General features: G+C 43.2%; 1 protein-coding gene and 1 pseudogene across 2 annotated transcripts in view; one reads left to right on the plus strand and one right to left on the minus strand.

Annotated features, from left to right (window-relative positions):
* The window catches only part of WWP2 (WW domain containing E3 ubiquitin protein ligase 2), a 160,755-nt gene that overhangs the window by 104,589 nt on the left and 33,470 nt on the right, over positions 1–22,696 (plus strand). For both annotated transcript variants that reach the window (XM_075536269.1, XM_075536268.1), the window contains one exon: positions 8,402–8,612. In XM_075536269.1, coding sequence (XP_075392384.1) covers positions 8,402–8,612 — 211 coding nt within the window. The remainder of the gene's footprint in view (positions 1–8,401; positions 8,613–22,696) is intronic.
* On the minus strand, positions 2,096–2,775 carry LOC142432299 (GTP-binding nuclear protein Ran-like; annotated as a pseudogene).

The raw sequence follows: 22,696 nt of genomic DNA on the forward strand, positions 1-22,696 counted from the left end.
ATTATAATGTAACGAAGTAGAGGATTTTTTTGCTAAGCATTATAATGTAACAAAGTAGATGATTAGGTCCCTGTCCTGTCATCCGTTTCCTGCAAAGAAGCTGGAAATGCAGTCTGCTCAGCTTCAGCACAGGAGGTGTAGAAAGGCTGCCTGGTAGACCACAGGTACTGTCGTTCTGAAGAGGAAACACTTCAGAAGTAGCGGGGAGGCATTCAGGCAGGGGGGCTAATGTGAGCAAAGAGATGGAAGCAGTATCAGAGGAAACAGAACAATATTAGTAAACATAAGGGGAGACGAATTATGACCATCATCTACCCAGAATTAATGGTTAGAGAACATTGTTCATATTGAGTAAGACAAGTGTAAAATACAGCAATTCTTTAAGATTTGATGACATTGTAACTCTTTTCTTTGGCGAACCAGTTTTTCTATCTACTTGAAGCCACAAGATTGAATGAGCCCGGTTCCTTGTTCATTTATCTACCAAGGTGACTTTGGGCCGGTAACTTCATTGGTCTGAATTTTAATTTCTTCTGACTGTAAACTGTGTTGGGGAATACATTACCTCTGATGTTCTCTCAAGTGCATGCGGGCTATCTCTTGTTATGGGTAGGTGCTGTCAAGCTGGTTCCAGCTCATGACAATCCTGTGTATAGCAGAGTGAAACCCTGCCCAATCCCGTGTGATCCTCACACTTACTGTGTTCGAGCCGACCTCATAAGTCTGTTTGAGCCCATTGTTGTAGCTACTAGTTCATCCATATCATTGGGAGCATCCTCTTTTTTGCTGACTTCTGTGTTACTAAGCATGATATCCTTTTACTCTTTGCCAATACAATAAGTCCAATGATCAATGCATACATATACAAGTATAGAATTACACACATGTGTATATACATATTCACACTCATATATAATCTTTGAGAGTAGTGAATGTGAACATGAGATCAGAAAGCTTGTCAACCGCAGGATACTCAGCTTTCATGTTCTTCTGTTTCCAAATCTGAGCCTGCAGTGTCACACTGAACTGCTAGAAAATGAGCTACTCTGGTGAATTGGAGGCTCCCAGAGACAGTCCTGGTTGGGGAACTTCTCACTAGATTGTGAGCTGGCATACCCTGGGGCTTTTCCTTTTTCCCCTTGATCAGTACATCCAGTAATTATTTTTAATTATAGTTCAGATGCATCATAAAAAACTAAAAGCTTAAACGATATGGGGGAAAAAAAATCTTCTTTCTATTCCAGACTTTGGCTTCTCGTCCTGTGCCTGAGGCAGCCACTGCTCCTAGCTTCTTGCGATTCTTCCAGATATTCCTTGATTTTACAAACATAAGCGTTGATCTCCTTCGAAAACATGCCCATACACAAATAGTAGCAAAATATATATGCTGTGCTGCACTTTCTGTACCTTAAAAAAAAAGTAGAACCGTTTTCCTGCAGCTTTCTGTTTGAGCTTACATTCGAAGCACTTGGTTCTCAGAAGGCTGTGTTCTACAGGGGAGCCCACTCCATGGGCCCCTTCACAAATTCAGCCTCCACTGAGTTCTCCCTGGGCACTGCTCTGCAATGTGAGAAGTTTTGCCCTCAGGCAGAGTGTGTTTGGGAGTCAAGTACTATGGCTTTCCCAGGTAGTCTGGAAGAGGACAGTCACCCTGTCTGAGATTGGCCTGGCACGTCCTTAATGAAAATTGGGGTACCAGAGCTGTATGGTCATGAGCTGTGTTTTTCTTCTTCTTTTTTTTTTTTTTTTTAGATATTTGAAGTACAACTTTATTCTAATGAAAAGGAATGGGAATGACAGTTCACAAGCAAAACATCACCACTGAATATTGTGATGTGACTGTAGCAGTCTTGTATTTGAATTTCAAGAAAGAAAAATGCGTTCCCAAACAGCTAGATATGAGGGTCCAAAAAAAAAAAAAAGGTTTTTAACTGCCACACTCACTCTGAAGCCCATTCATCTCCTTCAGGATCCCAAAGATGAGCACATTCTGCTGAGCTCTGTAATAAGAGCGGCAGACATGCTGCACCACTGACCTCACAGGACAGTTGCCTATAAAACCAGGCTTCTGACGCCCAGCTCCAGCTTCGTTCTCTCACAGGTTATCATCTTCATCCGGAGAGAGGTTGTCTGCGCAGCCTCTAAATCATGCTCATACTGGGCTGCCAAAGCTGCGTCCATAACAACCTCTGGTGGGGCCAGAGCAGGCATGGCAACAAACTCCAAGTTCGGATCGCCAGTGAATTTTCTAGCAAGCCAAAGGAAGAACTTTTCAAAGTTGTAGCTGCTTTTGGCAGAAATGTCATAGTCTTGAAGGTTCTTCTTTCGGTGGAAGACGATGGGTTTTGCCTTAACTTTCCTGTCCTTAATATCCACTTTGTTGCCACACAGCACGATGGGTATGTTTTCACACACTTGAACCAGATCCCTATGCCAGTTAGGCACATTCTTTTTTTTTTTTTTAGGCACATTCTTGTAAGTAACCCTTGAGGTTACATCAAGCATTATAATGGCACACTGGGCTTGAATATAATAGCCATCTCTCAGTTCTCCAAATTTTTCTTGACCAGCTGTATCTCACACGTTGACTTTAATAGGTCCTCTGTTAGTATGGAACACAAGGGGGTGGACCTCAACGCCTAAGGTAGCTCCATACTTTTTCTCAAATTCACCAGTCAGGTGACGTTTCACAAATGTCGTTTTTCCAGTACCACCATCACCTACCAGTACGAGTTTGAACTAGACTTGGGGTTCTCCTTGGGCGGCCATTGTGATGGATCTTCCAGAAGCGTCTCCGGACCGCATCTGACTGATGCATGGAAAGATGGTGGAAGCGCAATTCAAATGCCCGGAGACGAGCTGTATTCTTTTTAAACAAAACAAAATTTTGTTTTCCCTTTTTTGGAGGATATGAAAAAAAATCAACTTACTGTTTTGAAAACTGAAATCAAAGGAAAGAAACATTTCTCGTGCCTCCACGTAGTTCAGTGATAAAGGGAAGTTTCTCTTGACAGAAGTATTCCAGCTAATGAATGAAGAAGGCCTAACAGAATGAGAATCTTACTATCTTGCCATCTCCCCACCCCACAACAAATGAACACATTTGGGCAATTATCAGTGGTGGCTAACATGGCAAAAGACAGACTAAAAGACATTATGGGCCTTCTCCATGGTGTCACAAATACAGACTATACATATGAAAAAAGAGAGTATTAAAATGAACCCATCACCCTAACGCCAGCTATTATCGACTCATGGCGGTGTTCATTTCATCTACAGACCCAATCAGCACTCCTTTTCCTTCTCCTCCTCGCTCTCAGATTATTGCATTTAAAATTTGATATTACCAAACTGTTCTCCAAAGACTCTGGCAATTTCCACTCCTACCAGCAATATGTGAAAATCGGTACCATTTTTTTCTAACAGTTTTATGAGCACTTTATCCACACATAAACACGTGCCTTTTTTACATTCTTACCAGTGTGTGGTTAAATATTTTCATCCTTGTGAATTTGTTTTTGTTTCAGTTTTCTTTCTTTATTAAAAAAAATCATTTCATTTGGGGGCTCTTACAGCTCTTATAACATTCCATACATCAATTATGGTACATCAAGCATATTTGTACATATGTTGCCATTATCATTTCCGAAACATTTTCTACTTGAGGCCTTGGTATAAGCTTCTCTTTTCCCCCTCTTTCTGCCACCCTTGTGAATCCTTGATTGATTATATATTATTATTATATCCTTGTCAATTTGATATATTAAAAAATGGAAAGGGAGCAACAAGTGAACTAAAATCAATGGAAGGAAGGTCGTAGGATGCCTAGTACAATGTAGCAGTGAGACAATGTAGCAGTGAGGAGTTACTAAGGACAATGTAGCAGTGAGGAATTACTAAGCCCGAATGAAGGCTGAACATGATGGTGGGACAAGAGGGAGGTCAAAAGGAAATAGAGGAAAGAACCAGGAGGCAAAGGACATTTATATAGGCCTAAATACAGGTATGTACATACATACATACATACATATATATATAAATAATGAGAGGGGAATAGAACTATGTACTCAAAGATATATGTTAAGAATTAAGGTTGCAGATGGACATTGAACCTCCACTCAAGTGCTCTCAACACAAGAACAATTTGTTCTAACAATCCGGCATTCTGTGATGCTCACCTTCCCTAAACGATCGCTAAAAACAAAGCAGGTGCATAAGCAAATGTGAAGAAAGCTGATGGTGCCCGGCTATCAAAAGATATAGCATCTGGGGTCTTAAAGGTTTGATGATAAACAAGCGGCCATTAACTCAGAAGCAACAAAGCCCACATGGAAGAAGCATACCATCCTGTGTGATCATGAAGTGTTGATGGGTATCAGGCATCTAAGACCCAGAATAAAACCATACCCAAGGTGAATGGGGCGGAGGGAAGAGAGTATGGAGTAGAGACCTAAAGCCCATCTGTAGACAATTGGACTTCCCATCACAGAGGGGTCACAGGGAAGAGATGATTCAGTCAGGGTGCAGTATAGCACGAATGAAACACACAACTTTCCTCTAGCTCTTTGGTGCTTCCTTTCCCCACTATCATGACCTCAATTCTACCTTACAAATCAGATTAGACCAGAGCACTGCTACAGATAAGAGCCCTCAACACAGGGAATCCAGGATAGACAAACTCTTCAGGGCCAATAAGGAGAGTAGAGTTACCAGTAGGATTAGAGGAGGGTGGGGGGAGAAAGGGGGAATCAATCACAAGGACCAACCTAGAACCCCCTCCCAAGGGGACAAATAACGGAAAAATGTGTGAGGAAGTGACAGAGAACGATGTAAGATATGGAAAAATAATCTATAACTTATAAAGGGTTTGTGAGGGAGGGGGAAGAAATGGGGAGCTGATATCAGGGGCTAAAGTGGGAAGAGAATGCTTTGAAAATTATGATGGCAGCATATGTACAAATGTGCTTGACATACTGGATGAATGTATGGATTGTGAAAGGAGATGTAATTGCCCCCAATAAAAGTATTTAAAAAAGTATTTTATTATAGCTTTAAATTACATTTCTATTATCATTGAGATTGAACATTTTGCATGTGTGTAAGAATAAATAATTTATATTTCCTTTGTTAGGTTTTTTCATATTTTAATCTTTTTCTTACATTAGGGTTCTTTTTTACGTGAAAAGAATTAATCATGTAAATGATTGGTTTGTCATAATTTGTCTCAGTTTGTTGTTTTTCTTTTTACTTCTGGTGTCTTTTGCTATATAGTAATTTAAAATTTTTTTTGAAATTTTATGTCATTGAATTCATCAATCTGTTATGACTTCTACATTTCATGTGATATTCTGGGAAACTCTTCAGTTTGAGAATATACATTTTTTTTCATTTGTTCCTGTAACTTCCATTTTTTATGGCAATGTTTTCTGATCCACCTGCAATTAATTTGAAGTAAAACATTAGGTCGGAGGACATCTTAATTCTTCTCTTAGTGCATCATCCGGTTGACCCAGCACTATTTGTGAATAGTCTGTTTGAAATGCCATCTTTGCCATACTCGCAGGAGAAGGAGATGGCAGGTGGTTTCGGTTAAGAGTGCCAGACGTGGAAACCCTGCAGGGCAGTTCTCCTCTTGGTAGAGTTGCTGTGGGATTGGCCTTATACTACTTGGTTTTTGTATTGGGTTCAACTTCTTATATTGTACTTCCTTACATTCATGTATCAGGGCGACATTAAAAAATGTATTAATCATTTTTGGGGGGACTCCTACAAATCTTAGGACAATCCATCATTCAATTGTAGTAAGCACACTTGTATATTTGTTGCCATCAACATTTACATGGTTTTAATTATTGTAGCTTTAGAGTACATTTTAATACTTTAGAGAGTATTTAGTATCCAAGAAGCTCGAGAACCATTTGTTATACTTTAGTCTTCCTACGTACTTTTTTCATTTTTCCTTCTTTAGAATTTTCATTCATTCTTGTGTGTATATTTTTCCTTTCACAGTTTAGACTGAATGTATCTAGCTCTCAAAAATGCCATGTTGTATTTTTTTAAATTGGAATTAAGTATATAGATTTACCTAAAGAGATTTGACATGTTGTGTCTTACTGACTTGGATGAAACCGAATAGCAATATAAAAATAAACTTGTGTGTTTATGTGGGGGAAACATCAAATTCACAAGATTTTGTCATTAAAAAAAAGTTATTTAATTTATATGCCAGACAGTGTTTTACATACGGGGGAAACAAATGAGGCAGTCCTAGCCTCGGGCCCGTAACCATGTGATAAGATCGAGCTCGGCATCACGTCTTGTGCAGCAGTTTTCATTTCAGCTGATGGCCATTCTCATGTTCCATCCCGGTTTTGTGGTTGCTTCAGAGTTGCTGCAGTCTTGGTTGCCATAGAGCATGTGCAGAGGGAGGAGTTGGGTGTAGTGAGTAAGTGATTCAGTTCTGGAGGAGACAGTCTCATTAGAACCTGTTGCCCTCCCGCGGAGCGCTTTCCAACTGATAGACAATAGGGTTGTGAATTATTTGCTGTGTGACTGTGGATAGGTTATTAACCTCTCTGGGACTCAGCTGTGAAATGCGGGATACTAGTTGTATTTCTGTGGAGGGGCGGCATGTGAGGCTTACATGAGATAACCCAATGAAAAGTATATTACACCTTGCCTGCCACACTAGATGTTTCATGAGTGTTAGCTGTCGCTGTTAGCTGTCTTTGACTCCTGGAGCCCCAAGCACAAGGGAATGAAACACTACCAGGTCCTGCCGTGCCCACGATTGGAACGTTGTGATTCATAAGGTTTTCACTGGCTGTTAGAAATTGATCACCAGGCATTTCTTCCAATGGACAACCAGTATGTTTGTATTGCCATTTCTATTGCTAATTGAACGCTGCTGGTCTGATGATATCTGAATTGTGATATTGAATTTCCAGCAGCATCATTTAGAAACAGCAAAAGAAGATGCTATCTAAACCAAGGTAGCCTACCTAGTCAGGTAGGTACACGTTCAGGATAGGGGCCAGTCAAGAAACATCAAAGACCTTGTAGGCCTTTTCACTGGAAAAAAGATGCCTAATGAGAAATAGGACATCCAGGTCCTGATTTTGCTTTGATTTGGAAAGAGGTTGGGAAACGAACTCAACCAAATATAATAAAACACATTTCTGGCCCATGCATCAGTTCCACTACAGAATCGCCCTGCAGTGAGCCCCCTGCCAGAGGAAATGTTCACACAGCTGGATGATGTCCAAAACGTTAGAGAAACTGCAAAAAGAGCTCTTGATTTGAGAAGATGAGTTTAAAAGACGACTCGGGGTTTTTCCCGATGAAATTCTAGTAGAAGCGTACACATGTGCAGTCACACCCGTGGAGATGTCTCTGCGTGCGGCTTATGTGTTTTCAAAGAATTACAGTGCTGCCAAACCACGCTGGACTCTTGATTGAGAGGATAGTGAAATGCTTTGGGGTGCTTGTGAGCATATGAGATCATCAAGGAAATGAAGAGAGGGAGGAAGAAGGAGACTCGGTGTCTCGGCCATGTGTTACCTTGGAGACAAGTCTCCCAGCTTCTGAGCCCCGTCTTCCTCTAGGGAAGGGTTGGCAAACTGTGAGCCATAGGCGGCTCTTTGGGTATGTACGTGTGGCTCCAAAGTCAAATCGAGAAATTGTAAAGGATATCATTCAGATAATAGTGATTTCATTTGTTTCTTAAAATGGACAAGGTTGGCTGTTCCTTCTCAAAAGTTTGCCCACCTCCTGATCTAGAGTATTAATCTTTGCTTCCGACTTTATAAGAAGAAGTACATCACTGTAAGGTTTCTCCTCTTTTTTGTGTATGAAGCTTTGTGAAGAAGGCACTGTTCTCCCCTCGTGGATGGCTGACAAGTTTAAAGAACCATCTAAGACCTTATAAAATTGGCCATGGCCTTGCTCCACTTAGCCCCAAACACTTCCCTGTTAGCTTCATGTTTCCTGCCAGTTTTTTATTGTAATACATGTAACCATGGTATGCTATAGAGACCCACTGAAGTCATGAAGAAGAGGTTGTTTTTAATATATTTGTTTCAGATTTCTCTCCAGATTTCTCCAGGCTGGCACCACTGGTTTCCTGTAATTTTCTAAGTTGTGTATTACTGTAAAACTTTTTGCTGTCAGGCTGATACATGCGTGGGGACATACAAGGGACTTCAGAAAGTCTGTGGAAAAATGGAATGGAAAGAGAATGGAGGGTTAAAAAAAATTTTTTTTCACCCACCAACTTTTAGCAGGCTCCCCCTCCCCCCCATAGGTGGTATGTTAGCATGCTAAGCAAACGGCTTGATAATGTGAGTAAAATTCTTAGTCGATCTTTATATGGGCCTTCTGCCTTTTTTTTTTTTTTTTTCAGTGACCGAGGAACCCGCCGCAGCCACGGAGCCCGAAGAACACTCTGTTGTTGGTGTGACTTCCCCATCCGCTGCCGTGTCCAGCGTGACCCCAAATCCCAACTCAGCCCCTCTTTCTGCTCTGGCCACCCCCGCTGAAGGAGAGGAGCCCGGCACCTCGGGCACCCAGCAGCTCCCGGTGACCGCCCAGGCTCCTGACACGCTGCCTGCTGGGTGAGTGGCCTGTTGTCCCACAGCAGCATGTTCCTTCCCTGCAGCCAGGCGCCTTCACCGGGGCATCAACAATGTGGTTATTTATTACCAAGTGGCCGGCAGTCTCTGGGGAGAGGGGAGGCTGCTGTGCAGAGGAGCCAGAGAGGTGTGGAGGAACTGCTGCTTCTACGAACCCCTCGAGAAGAATCTAAATCATCTCGGACAGAATCAATGCGGCCTCAGACCGTGAGTGGGAATGAATAGCTCAGCTCTTTGAGTGGGGCTTTTCGGGAACAAGGAGCTCCTTTTGCCGTCCCGAATCACGGCAGGGTGTGAACATCGTTCCTGTGTAGAAGACGGCCTTTCTCCATGGCACTGCGTCTTCTCTGCTCATGGAGGACTTGCTCTGTGTTGTCCTTTTCTCCATAGGCAGGTCTGACGGTAATACGGGCTGCTGGTCTTTCTCTCCAGTCTTTAATTTGGAATTAAATCTTAGGGATCATCTGCAGATTGGTCCCAGGAAGCCCACGGGAAGGTTGGATTTAGCTACAGAGCGATGAGAGAGTACTTGCCTTGACTTGGGTGAGATCGAGCTGGGTGTGACTCGACCTTGACTGAGCGAGTGAGGCACTCTGAGCCCAAGCCCTCCTCTATAATGCAGAGCTAAGAATCACACGCATCTTCCAGGAAATTGAGAGGCTCAAATAAGATGAGGCACGTGAAGGTGAAGCACCCAGTGAATGATAGGTGCTGCACCTGGTGAATCATATTTTTAAGTGGTCTTAATGTCTCATAAAGGAGGGGTTGCTTCTGAACTAGACATTGAAATCATTTTCTTTTTAACATTGATCTTCTTTTTATGTGGTTCCTTCAGGTCTTGTGTTTTTTTTTTTCTTTTGAAAACTCTTGATTGTGAATTAAGTGAGGGCTCATTGAGCGAATCATGTTTTATGTCCAACAATTCATGCATGACGGTCTTTTCAGTGTACCATCATGTTGTCCCACTTCCTCCCTGTGTTCCTGTTTCCGTCCCTCCGCCTCTCCTAACCCTCTGAACTTTGTCCTGAGTCAATGCTGCCCTTTTGATGTTTTATGTGCATTAAAAATTTGTGGTAAATAGGTATGTAGTGACACATTTTCCATTTCACTGCCTGTTTACATGTACACTTCACTGACATTAATTACACTCGTCATGCTGTTCAGCCATGCCCGCTCTGCATTTCCAAATTTCCCCAGCCTCCTGAATGGAGGTTTTGTGAGTTCCTTTTTCCCTTCCTGCTCACCTGTGGCTGATAACCATGCATAAACTGCGGGCACTGCACGTGGTGGCCCTGAGCAGTGCATTGTACTTATTCATGGACGTGCTGTGAGTTGGAGCTGAACTCCACAGCAACTGACCTACCCAACGAACACGGTAGCTCTTCTTCTCAAAGGAAGCTGATGCTATTTGTCCCTGCACGGCTGAGTTCCCTCACGCAGCGTGCTGTTTTCAGCGTCCACCCACATTGACGGCAGCCGAACATATTCCATCGCGTGCATGCACCTCGTTTTGATGACCCTTCATCTCCGGGTGAACACGGAGGCCGTGTCCGCCCTGGGGCTAGGGTGAGCAGAGCTGCAGTACCTATTGGCAGATGGGTTTCCTGCTTTCAGTTCTGTGGGGTATACACCCACAGGTAGAATTGCCCCATCACAGCAGTTCTTTGTGTTAGGGAACTGCCAAACTTTTCCACAACTCCCCTACCATTTTGCAATCCCACAAGCAATGGCCAAGGCTCTCAGTTTCTCCCCGTCCTTGCCAACACCTTTGATTCTCAACATCCTTGTTTTCTGTTTGTTAATGCACAGCCATCCTAGTGTGTGTGAAGTGATACCTCATACAGCGCATGAAACCTTGCGGGAATCTACTGCAGGGCGCACTTTGCTCAGTGACACTGGCCCCGTTGTGGTCCTGAGGTCCACCCTGGTGATTACTTTGGTACCGAGGAAACCAGGGTCCACGTGCTGCAGACACCCTCTGGCCACTGTGTGTGTGGTGTGGAGTCTCTCTGTGTTTCTGTGTCTGTCCTCTGTGCCCTGACTATCATAAGGAAATGGAACAGATGGGTGGTCTCTTGCTTGATGTATAATGTACTAAATTGTGCTTAAGCTGCTTTTTAGAAAACTTAGCTGATAAAACAAAAGCCCTAAACATGAAGGCATTTCTTTTACCTCATACAAGTTGAATCTCTAGCACTTGGAATCTAGCCCTGGTGGTGTAGTGTTTAACACATTGGACCGCAATCTGCTTGGTTGGCATTTCGAAACCACCAGCCGTTCAGTTGGAGAAAGGTGGGCTTTCTACTCCCATAAACAGGTACAGTCTCAGAAACTCACAGGCCACGGGCAGAGCAGGGGTGGTGGTGTCCCTATTAATAGCATAAACCTGAAGAGAATCAGGGGTATCAAGAGGCTACTCCAAAACATTTCGGGGGAGTGTGTGTGTGTGTGTGTGTGTGTGTGTGAAAATAACCAATTCCTTATGCCTAGCTGCTCCCTACGGAGATATCTTTTCTCTTTTGCATGTGGTAAGGACTACTCCAGTGAATTTCATTTGGGTTATAATTTCAACTCTGTGTGTTATAATTTGAGGGAAACAGGGCAGAATCCTGTTGGCAGAAGGAGAGAAAATGGCCTCTTGTGTCCCCTGTGAGGTGCTTGTTTTCTTTCCAGCTTCGTTCCTGTGTCAGTCACAGGCAATTAGGGCTACTGGCTCAACATGTCTTTATGTAGGGTGTGTGTGAGGGTTACTGTTCTCGGGGACTGGGTGCTTCCTGTTTCCCGGCAGCTGGAAAACTCCAGGCTCTGAAAAACTCTTCTAAGTCTGGTGGCTTGAGCTGCCCAAGGAAGCTGATTTCCTTTCCTCATTCTGCCAGAAGCTGCAGCACCTTTTTGAGGTAGGGTTGGAACCTGGCATCTTTCTCCCGGTGCATGTAGAATGAGGACAGGTCTGTGTGCAGGTGTGGTGAGGCTGCCCCTCATGCTTACCTGTGCGGTAGTCCAGAATGGATATTAGGGACGCAGTTCTCCAGTTCAGACAACCATGTGCTCATCTTGAATGTGACTAGCAGAGCGTCTGTGCTTGTGGGTGCTCTCGGGACCTGGAGTGTGTCACTAGCACTGCTGAGCACCGAGTAGTGAGAATGACAGGCTTCCAGCTTGCTGTTGAGTGGGCCATCCACTCGTAGACCTACTGTCCCTCCCCAGCTCACCGTCTTTACAGCTTCAGGAACCACACCAACACGTCCTGGGGGCTGCTGCTACTCGGGGCTGTGGAGTTGGCTCTCACTCACAGCGACCTTGTGTGCACAACCAAACAAAACATGTCCTGGTCCTGTACCTGCCTCGCAATGGTGTTTGCGCCCGTGGTTGTAGCCGCTGTGTCACTCCATCATGCTGAGTCTTCTCTTTAGCTGACCCTCTACTTGACTCCAAGACTGGTCCCTCCTGATAACATATCCCAAGTACATGAGCTGAAGTCTCACCACCATCTTCTCTTTTTTTTTTTTCAAACAATTTATTGGGGCTCATACAATTCTTATCACAGTTCATACATATACATACATCAATTGTATAAAGCACATCTGTACAGTCTTTGCCCTAATCATTTTTTCTCTTTTCTTTTTTACATTTTATTAGGGACTCATACAACTCTTATCACCATCCATACATATACATACATCAATTGTATAAAGCACATCCATACATTCCCTGCCCCAATTATTCTCAAGGCATTTGCTCTCCACTTAAGCCCTTTGCATCAGGTCCTCTTTTTTTTTTTTTCCCCTCCCTCCCCATTCCCCCCTCCCTCATGTGCCCTTGGTAATTTATACATCGTTATTTTGTCATATCTTGCCCTGTCCGGAGTCTCCCTTCCCCCCTTCTCTGCTGTCCCTCTCCCAGGGAAGAGGTCACATGTGGATCCTTGTAATCAGTTCCCCCTTTCCAACCCACTCACCCTCCACTCTCCCAGCATCGTCCCTCACACCCTTGGTCCTGAAGGTATCATCCACCCTGGATTCCCTGTACCTCCAGCCCTCATATGTACCAGTGTACAGCCTCTGTCCTATCCAGCCCTGCAAGGTAGAATTCAGATCATGGTAGTTGGGGGGAGGAAGCATCCAGGATCTGGGGGAAAGCTGTGTTCTTCATCGATACTACCTCACACCCTAATTGACCCATCTCCTCTCCTAAACCCCTCTATGAGGGGATCTCCATTGGCCGACACTTGGGCCTTGGGTCTCCACTCTGCACTTCCCCCTTCATTTAATATGATATATATACATATATACATATACATATATACATATACACATATATACACATACATACACACACTTATATCTTTTTTTTTTTTTGCATGATGCCTTATACCTGGTCCCTTGGGCACCTCGTGATATCACTGGCCGGTGTGCTTCTTCCATGTGGGCTTATTTGCTTCTGAGCTAGATGGCTGCTTGTTCACCTTCAAGCCTTTAAGACCTCAGACACTATCTCTTTTGATAGCCGGGCACACCATCTTCTCTTGTATGGACGATGCTAGCGATAGATATGTACTTATGCTAACACAGATTGGCTCTTTCTTGCAGTAGTCTGTCACTCGCTCACTCACTGTCACTGAGTCAATTTGGACTTAGAGAAACCCTTCAGGATAGAGTCAAACTGCCCCCCTGGGTTTCCAAGGCTAGAAATCTTTACACGACCAGAAAGCCTCATTTTTCTCCATTGCAGTGGCTAATGAGCTTGAACTGCTGACCTTGTGGTCAACATGTAACCGTTGGTCAGCATAACAGTCCAACATGAAAACATTATGTCACCAGAACACTCCACAGTATATTTAACATTCTCTACAACACCGTTGTTTAAATACATCAATCCTTTTTGGTCTTTCTGATGCGTTTTCCAGATTTCACATGCATGTGAGGCAACTGAAAATACCATGACTTGGGTCAGGCATATCTTGGTCCTCAAGGTGACTGACTTCTTTGCTTTTTAGTACTTTAAAAAGGTCAAATGTGGCACATTTGCCCAATGCAATACATCCTGTGAGTTCTTAATGGATGCTTGCTGATTGTGGATCACAGTAAAGTGAAATCCTTGGCCACTTACATGTATTTTTTTTCTGTTTATTAAAAGAAAATGCACATGCAAGATTTTTTTTTCTTTAAACTGAGGCATAATGCAATATGTAGGTCTGCCGTCTTTAATCGTCTTTGATCAATAAGTGCCTTAAGTCCTTCCCTTTGAGCAGTTGGCGTTGTGCCATTTGATACCGCAGACTGTTAACGAGTCTTCCTCTGCTGCTGCTGCTGCTGCTGCTGCATTCTTCTTCGTGTGGTCCAGCCTGCAGATACAGTAAGTACAGTGAAAGGATATAAGCTGATGCATACTTTCCCCAATTTTATGTCACCGAGGATCGCTATATTTTGTTTGAATGGTTGCTTCTGAGCCTATGTGTAGATTCTGCATGCACCCAATTAAGTGTTCTGGAATTCCCTCTTGGGTCCTGTGACTTACTTGATATGACCCTTCTAGCATCACTTTGTAACTCCTACTAGATGACTGTAGGACTGTGTATATATACGATGTTTGCGGCCCACCCAGTAAGAGGATTGTAGTTTGCTAATGCTGTATATCAGTTCATGGCATCCTTTTTTGGGTGGGACCATGCAAAAAAAAGGTGTATGGAACCCTAATATAGGGGATTGCTCAGTTTTGCTAAGTTTAAGGTGTGCCATCGCAGAGGCAGAAAAGATCTCACTTCCATCGAGAAGGAAGAGCCAGGAGTGGAGTGTGATCTCCTTGAGCCAACCTGTGCCTCCTAGGCATTAGCCCTCGGCCAGTGCTGATGGTCATTCTCTTCCTTGTTCTTGGGGCAGTTAGAGAAGGTCAGCTGCCTCCCCCATTCCTTGCAGTGTTACTGTAATTTTTAAGATCCACAGAGTTGAATGCCTTTATGTAGTTAATTAGAGACAGGTCAACATCATCCGGGTGTTCTCTGCCTTCAGCCATGAGATCAGCCATGGTAACCCTTGTTCTACATACATCTCTTCTACACCCAGCTCGGGTGTCTTCCAGTTTTCCGTCACTGGGCTGCTGCAACTGCTTTTGAATTATCTTCAGCAAAATTTTACTTTCAGGTGATATTAATAAGATTGTTTAATATTTTGCACGTTCTGTCAGATCACTCTTCTTTGAAATGGACATGAATATTAGTCTCTTCCCGTTGATTGGCCAGGTAACTGTCTTCTACATTTCTGGGGGTAAACAAGTGAGTGTTTGCAGTATTGCATCCACCTGTTGAAGCATCTCAGTTGGTTCTCCATCAGTTCCTGATGCTTTCAGTGCCACTTCACCTTCCTCCTTCCAACATTTCTTGATGGCATGCTCACTCTGGAGTGGCTGAATGTTGATCAATTCCTTATGGACAGCGACTCTGTGTTCTTTGATTCCTCAAATGCTCTCTGCACGCTTCGGTATCTTGCACATTTGATCTTTCACTGTTGGATGTCAAGGCTTGAATTTTTTCTTCAGTTTTTTCAGCTTGAGAAATGCTGAGCTTGCTCTTTCCCATTGGTTTCCTAACTCCAGGACTTTGTACATTTCATTATCATATTTCTCAAGCTACCTTTTGAAATCTTGTGTTCAGCTCTCTTACTTCATCATTTCTTTTGTTTGCTTTAGCTACTCTGTGTTCACTAGCAAGTTTCAGAGGTCCTTCTGACTTCCATTTTTTTAAAAATCCCTCTCCTTTTACTTCCCTTTTAATGATTGTTTTTCCTGCATGTGTGGCATTCTTGATGTCATCTCACAATTCATAATCGTTCAGTGCTTCAAATTTGTTCTTGAGGTGCCCTCTAAATTCAGGTCGACTGTACTTTGACTCACATGAACTCGTTCTACGTTTCTTCAGCTTCAACTTGAGCTTGTCTCTGGTGGTCCATTCTGCGGGGCCCCTAGGCTTGTTCTGGCTAATGATACTGAGCTTCTCCGATCTTCTCTTCCCACAGACATGGTCACTCTGATTCGTGTGTCATCCACGGCAAAGTCCATGTGTATAGTTACTGTTGATTTTGTTGGAAAAGGTATTTGCAACGAATAAGTCATTGGTCTTGGAAATGTTTATCATGTGATCCCTAGTGTCGTTTTTATCCCCAAAGCCCTATTTTCCAACCACGATTCTTCTTTGTTTCCCATTTTCGCATTCCAGTCACCGGTAATCAATTGCACGTTTGATCAATTTCAGGCAACAGGCGTTTGTTGTGTTGTTGTTAGGTGCCACCGAGTCGATTCCAACCATCAGTGCCCTTGTGCACACAGAATGTGTGCACACGGAGTGAAGCGCTGCCTGGTCCTGTGCCATCCTCACAGCCGTTCCTCACTGTGCTTGTTAGCAACTTTCACAGTTCCTTCTGACTTCCACTTTGGTCTTTTTAAAATCCCTCTCCTTTTTCTTGAGCCCATGCTGAAGCCACAGCGTCACTCCATCTTCCCGAGGACCTTCCTCTTACTCACTGCCCCTCTACTTTTCCAAACAGAATTCCTTTTCCAGGGACACGTCTCCTCTGACAACATATCTAAAGTACCATATAGGCTCGAGTAGAAGCCGACCCAAAAATCAGCCGAGGCACCTAATTTTACCACAAAAATGGCATGGAAAATGGACTGAAGAACTGGGCTTATCCACGAGTATATATGGTATTTAAGGAGAAGTAATGCCATCCTTGCCTCTCAGGAACACTCTGACCGGGCTTCTCCTAGGAGGTCAGTTTGTCTTTATAGCAGAACGTGGTACTTTCAGTATTCTCCTTCAGCACCACAGTTCTAATGCTTCAGTCCTTCTTTTGTCTTCCTTGTTCAGTGTCCAGCTTTCACCTGCATATGAGGCGAGGGAAAATACCATGGCTTGGGTTAGTTGCACTCAGGCCTCAAAGTCCTTGACGTTCAATATTATAAAGAGGTCTTGTGCAGCTCATCTTTTGACTGCTACTTCCATGAGCATTGATTGTGGATCCAAGCAAGACAAAATCCTTGACAACGTGTACCTTCTCTTGATTTGTTATGTTAACTTACTGGTCCACTTGTGAGGCTTTTGATCTTCTTTACATTGGGTTGTAATCCATATTGAAGGGTGCAATCCTTGATCTTCACCAGCAAGTGCTTCAAGTCCTCCTCACTTTCAGCAAGCAAGGTTGTGCCATCTGCATATTGCAGCTTGTTAATAAGCCTTCCTCCAGTCCTGATGCTACAGTCTTCTTCATGGAATCCAGCTGGTTAAAAACCACCAGTGTCTTCATTTTTGGCATTAGTGATTGGTGCATAAAATTGAGCATTCAAGGACCTACATGTGACCTCCTCCCTGGGGGACGGACAACAGGAAAGTGGGTGAAGGGAGACGTCGGACAGGGCAAGATATGACAAAATAATAATTTATAAATTATCAAGGGTTCATGAGGGAGGGGGGAGCAGGGAGGGAGGGGTAAAAAATGAGGACCTGATGCCAGGGGCTTAGGTGGAGAGCAAATGTTTTGAGAATGATGAGGGCAATGAATGTACAAATGTGCTTTTACACAATTGATGTATGTATGGATTGTGATAAGAGTTGTATGAGCTCCTAATAAAACAATTAAAAAAATAAAACTTAAACATAGAATCAAAATATATAGTTATAAATCAAACAAACAAAAAAATTGAGCATTCATTGTATTAACTGAACTTCCTTGTCAGTGTGTGGGTATTATCCTGTCACTATATTATAGGACAGATCATGAAATGCTCTTTTTGGCAACAAATGTGACATCATTCTTCTTCAATAAGTCACTTTTCAGCAGAGTTAGACCACATGATTGATTTAAACTATCCAATACTGCCCATTTTAGCTCACATCTAGGATGCTGATCCTCAAGCATTCAATTTAATTTTCAGCAACTTCTAATTTCACTTGACCATACTTCACACATTTCACATTCTGCATATTTGTAATGGTTCCTTCTCATTTCACATTAGCTCGTGAAGGTCTAGAAAGCTTTGTTCCATTCATTAAATTAACATGAAGGTCAACTGTTCTTTGAGGAGACAGCTCTTCTCCAGTCGTAGTTTGAGTACCGTTCAGTTTGCGGGCTCAGTGTTCTGCTGATGTCCATAAGGTCTTTGTTAACCAACTCTTAAAAAAAAAAAGACCCCCAGGTCCTTCTTCCAAACCTGTCTTAGTCCAGAAGCGCCACTGAAACCTGCCCACCATGAGCAACAGGGTTGAGATACTGGTGGTAACGTCCTTCCAGCATTGTAGCGACATGTAAGCCTCCACAGTCACGATAAATTGACAGATGAATGGTGGTGTCTGTGAGTGGACATAGTGGTTTCTACCTTTTGCTATTTTGAATAATGTTGGAGTGAACATTAGTATTCTAGTGTCTGTTTGTGTGTCCACTTTTAAGTCTATTGGGCATAGCGGAATTGCCAGGTCATGTGATGATTCTATATTTAACTTGTTGAGGAACCTCCAGAGTGTTTTTGGTAATACTACATCATTTTATATTCCCACCAGCAGTGCACACGCAGTCCAGTTTCTCTGCCTCTTCACCAACACTTCTTTCTCTTGTTTCAGGAGTTTGTTTTTTTTATATTCTGGATGTTAAACTGGATCAGATCTGTGGTTCTCGAATACTTTCACTAGTTCTCTAGGTTATCCCTTCACATTTTTGTTAGTCTTTTTGATGCACAAAAGTTTTAAAATTCGAATTATATGCCAATAAAACTTTGAGGGCAAAGAAAAAAAAAGTTTTAAAATTTGATCAATTCCACTTTATCAATTTTTCTCTTTGTTGCTTGAGCTTTTAATTGAATTGGCATGCACGTGGCTTCTAATTGAATTGGCATGAATAATTGGAAAGGTGTGGACCTTTTTAGGTTGCCAACATCCATAACAGGAGGGGTGCCGAGAGGCGCAGGGGAAACAGAGTGGTCTCCACAGTGGGTAGTGGGGCATAAGGCCTCTGTGGTCAGCTGAACGTACATCTGGTTTTTATCAGCACCAAGCCCACTTTGGGGACCGAGTGCTCATTAACAGACTGTGTGCGCATGGCTTAGATAAACTCCACGAGCGTCCAGTCTCTGCTGCTCACTCAGGCCCGCGCACACAGAGGCACATTATTTTACCCTGGCAGCCAGCACACTTCTGTGGTTTCTTACATAAGGGAGGGCGTTGTGTTTGGACTGCTGACTTCCCTCAGCGCTGCCATTTCACACCATCTTTTTCTCCTGCAATCATTGGCCACCGTGTCTGTTTTCTGCCTCAGAGTGGAATCGATTCTGGAGGGGTGTTTTCTAGAGCTTTGGGATTTGCCATGTCCGCATCTCCTGCTTCAGAGTAGTGAAGTCCAGGGGTACTTTCTCCCTGTGGTCCTTAAGACACCAGCAGGGTTGAGGTTGACATCCTTGTAAGAGTGTTTGATGTTTTGTTTCTGGGGACACTTTAATAAGTGTTGAACCTTGGAGCTTCTCTGCTAAGTTATAAACCAGCCACGGCCACTTAAAGTTCATTCTCAACTCCATTTTGACAGGAGCCAAAGGCCTTTTACCTGAAGCGTTTTAAAATTGCCCTCCTCAAACTGCCTATGAAGAGCCAGTCCAGTTTTGTTTTTTTTTTTGTTCTAATTCCTTAGTTTTATTTTTTTTCCCACACCAACAGCCTTACATGATTTATTGTTAAACTTGATTAGGAAGCAAAAAAACAAGGAATAAGCCAGATTATTTGCCAATAGAAGTTCAAGTCATCAGATGGGGACGAAAGTCTTAATTCATGATTTGAGCCTGGGAAAATGCGGCCATGCGTGCCACCCTTCAGGGGGCTCCTTACAGACCCAGCTTGGTTCTTCTCCAAGGTCTTCTCTTGGAGTTGTACCTGATTTTATTACCGGTTTTCATTAGAATCCATTGGGGAGTGGGCCGATTCTGCTTCTGTTTCTTGGCCAGGAATCTCTTGATCCTGAAAGTCTTCTGAGACGACATGGTGAAGCACCACCACACTCGGGATGGCAGAGAAACGGAGAGAGGGAGGAGAGGATGGGAGTGTGTTTTAGGGCCCCTTAGTTTTCTTTTTACAGATCCTGTGTCTCTTCTATAGTGTGCGTGAATCTACTGATCCCGTGTTGGAATATTATGGCAGTTGCCAGTCTGTTACAAAAGCTCTGGATGCGTAGACATTTCTGGACTTTTCTGGCTGGAGGACAGTAACCAACAATTTAGTTCCTGGAACCTACTTTAAGTAGCAATAGATTAAAGGACTAGCCTGGGAGAACCTCCTCCTTTGTCTAGCTTGTTTCTTTGCTGAGCATGGTTCACTTCTCCACTCTGAAAGGATTATTGTATGCTTAGGTACCACCGAAAGAAACTCTGGCCATGCAGTGAGTAGTGCTTATCTGCTCTGCAGGAGAGAGATCAGGGTTCCGCTTCTGTAAAGAGTCCACAAACAAACAAACAAGCACACTCACTGCCATCCAGTCAGTACTGACCCAGAGTGACCCCCTGTGAGTTTCCGAGACTGTTTATGGGAGTAGAAAGGCTAGTCTTTCTCCCACGTACTGCTGGTGGTTTTGAACCTGACCATGCAGATGGCCACCCAGTGCGTAACCACTGCACCCCAAGGGCTCCTTGAAGACCCTCGGCGGCCATTCTGCTGTGAGTTGGAATGGGCTCCATGACGGTGGGTTTATTTTGTTTAATAGGAGGGAACACCACCAAATAGTTAAAAGGTCTGTCTTCTTCTGCATCATCAGGATCATCTGAGAACATAAGCCTATTTTGAGAGCCCCACCACCATGACCACCACCCCCAGCCAGATTTAACCACTGGTGTTTGTGTACCCTGCGTTTGATGTGTGTTGGGTGTGTGATCTATTTAAGCTGTGGGATTAAACTACTATAACCTACGATATTCGTTGTATGAATTGATGCATTTTTCTGTGTCCATTCTCCTGTTTCCTTACCATTGCAAACAACACTGCAGTGGTGTATTTCTGTACACGTGCTCTTGTGTAGATGCTTATTTCGTTAGAGCTGGGCATGTTCTGGGCTGTGATTTCTCAGTTGCTGGAGAAGAAGAACTTGGATGGTACAGCCCCGATCATACTATATACTGCTGGAAACTGCTTTCTGAGTAAACTTACCACTTACCCGGCTACCGCCAGGCAGAGGTGTTCCTGCCCAGACTTAGCACTGTCAGACTTTTCCTGTCCAGTCTGATGGATATGGACCATCTCTCTTGGTTTTACTTGGAATTTTAGGGTTGCTGTTGCGATGGAGCCTCCTTTGACATGGTTTTATTTGGTGCATTGTTTCCACGGCTGTGAATTGTCTATTTTTATGTGCTGCCCATTTTTCTATTTGGCTCCCTTTGCCATGCAGGATTTCTTAATACCCACTAGATGCAAATTACTTTTCAATGAAGTGCTTTTCAAATATGTTCTCCTAGCCTGTGCTTTTTCTTTTTGTTTAATTTATACTGCCTTTTATTGGACAGGAGTTTAAAAATCAAAATAGCCAAGTCTGCTCATCTTTTCAACGGGCCTTCTGTGTCAGGTTGTAAAATCTTTCCTCGCTCTGAAGTTGTACACTTTCACACACACACACACACACACACACACACACACTTCATTTATCCTGACATGGATGCTATTTCACATTTTACCTTCTTGACAATCAAGATGTTATCTATAGGCACTGGGCTATCATACTTTACTTGGCAGGTTTTTTGTTTTTAGTAGTAATAAACTTTCAACCAAAGGCATTATACATATAAAGTTTGAAAAGAAGTTTGTATGCCTATTATGTATTATTTTTTAACGTGCCTTTCCCCTCATACTATATTGTAAGCAACTGAACAAGGCAAATAGACAATATTTTTTTCAATGACTGAAAACAGTCACAAATTATTTTACTGATCTTTCATTTAGGGACATTTTAGGCTGCTCCCAGTTTTTCTCTTTAAGCCACGTGCTAACAGATGATGCACTTTTAACTAAATCACTGAAATGCAATCTTCACCTTAGGATGTGTCCTAGCACTAGAGCTTGAGTTAAAGGGCATGCCAAGAGTAAAGATTTGACCCAAATCGCCAAATTGCTCCCCTAAAAGCACATACCAATTTCTGCTCTCACTCCTGAGAGTGGTCATTTCCCTAAACTGCCAGGTTTACATCTGCCAGAATGTTAATCATTTCGTTGTAGACCCCGTCTTTTGCCTCTCTGTGAAAGCATACACTTTATCATTGCCAACTTCCCCTGGAGAGCTGTGCGCCTTTTCCAAGGTGCAGGCGAAGGGACAGCTAGCTGCACATGCTCTCCCCAGTTCATAAAGCATTGAAAACAGAAGGTGGGCTCCTTTGCACACGGATTTCTGACTCACGAGGCAGCTTGAACACCACCCCACAGAGGACATAAGTCTTACAGTTCACCCAGGAAGTTGCCAAGGCTCGGGCAAGCATAGTGTTTAGTTGAGACTCATTTGTTATTGGGAGCGTAAGCGAAGGAAAAGACAATTTCCATGTCGTGTTGGCCGCGTGAAGTTGAGTCACCACCGAGGCAGCTTTTAACACTGGTAAATGACATCCTTCAGTGCAGGCTCCCGAAGCTTCGTTGGCGTCGAAGTAACCAGCTAGACATCTCTTCTTTAGGAAGTGGAGGGATTTTAGTGTGGCCTTGCTTTCGAATAGAGAGAGTGTATTTTGATTAAGAATCACCTTTGTCACTGCCTAGTTCCCGTGTTAATACAGAGCAAATAAATTGCTAATACAAGTTAATAAGAACTGACCCCCAAATTCTTGGGGTTTTGAATATGTAAATCTGTAAGAGAACTACTCTGATACTCGCCTCTACTCCTTATCCTGTTGTAATCCCTTGCAATGCAATGGGACCCCAGGTGAGGTGGAAATCCTGCCCTAAGAGAAGCCGCTGGAGGAGTATGTTGATCATGATGATTGCATGAGCACTATACGTAGGCAGATAAATAAGAATGACTTTCTTGAAGACTGTCTAGAAAAAGTGAGCAGACAATTTCTTTTCAAATAAT

This window comes from Tenrec ecaudatus, chromosome 18, assembly GCF_050624435.1.
Source record: "Tenrec ecaudatus isolate mTenEca1 chromosome 18, mTenEca1.hap1, whole genome shotgun sequence".
NCBI classification, from domain to species: Eukaryota; Metazoa; Chordata; class Mammalia; order Afrosoricida; family Tenrecidae; genus Tenrec; species Tenrec ecaudatus.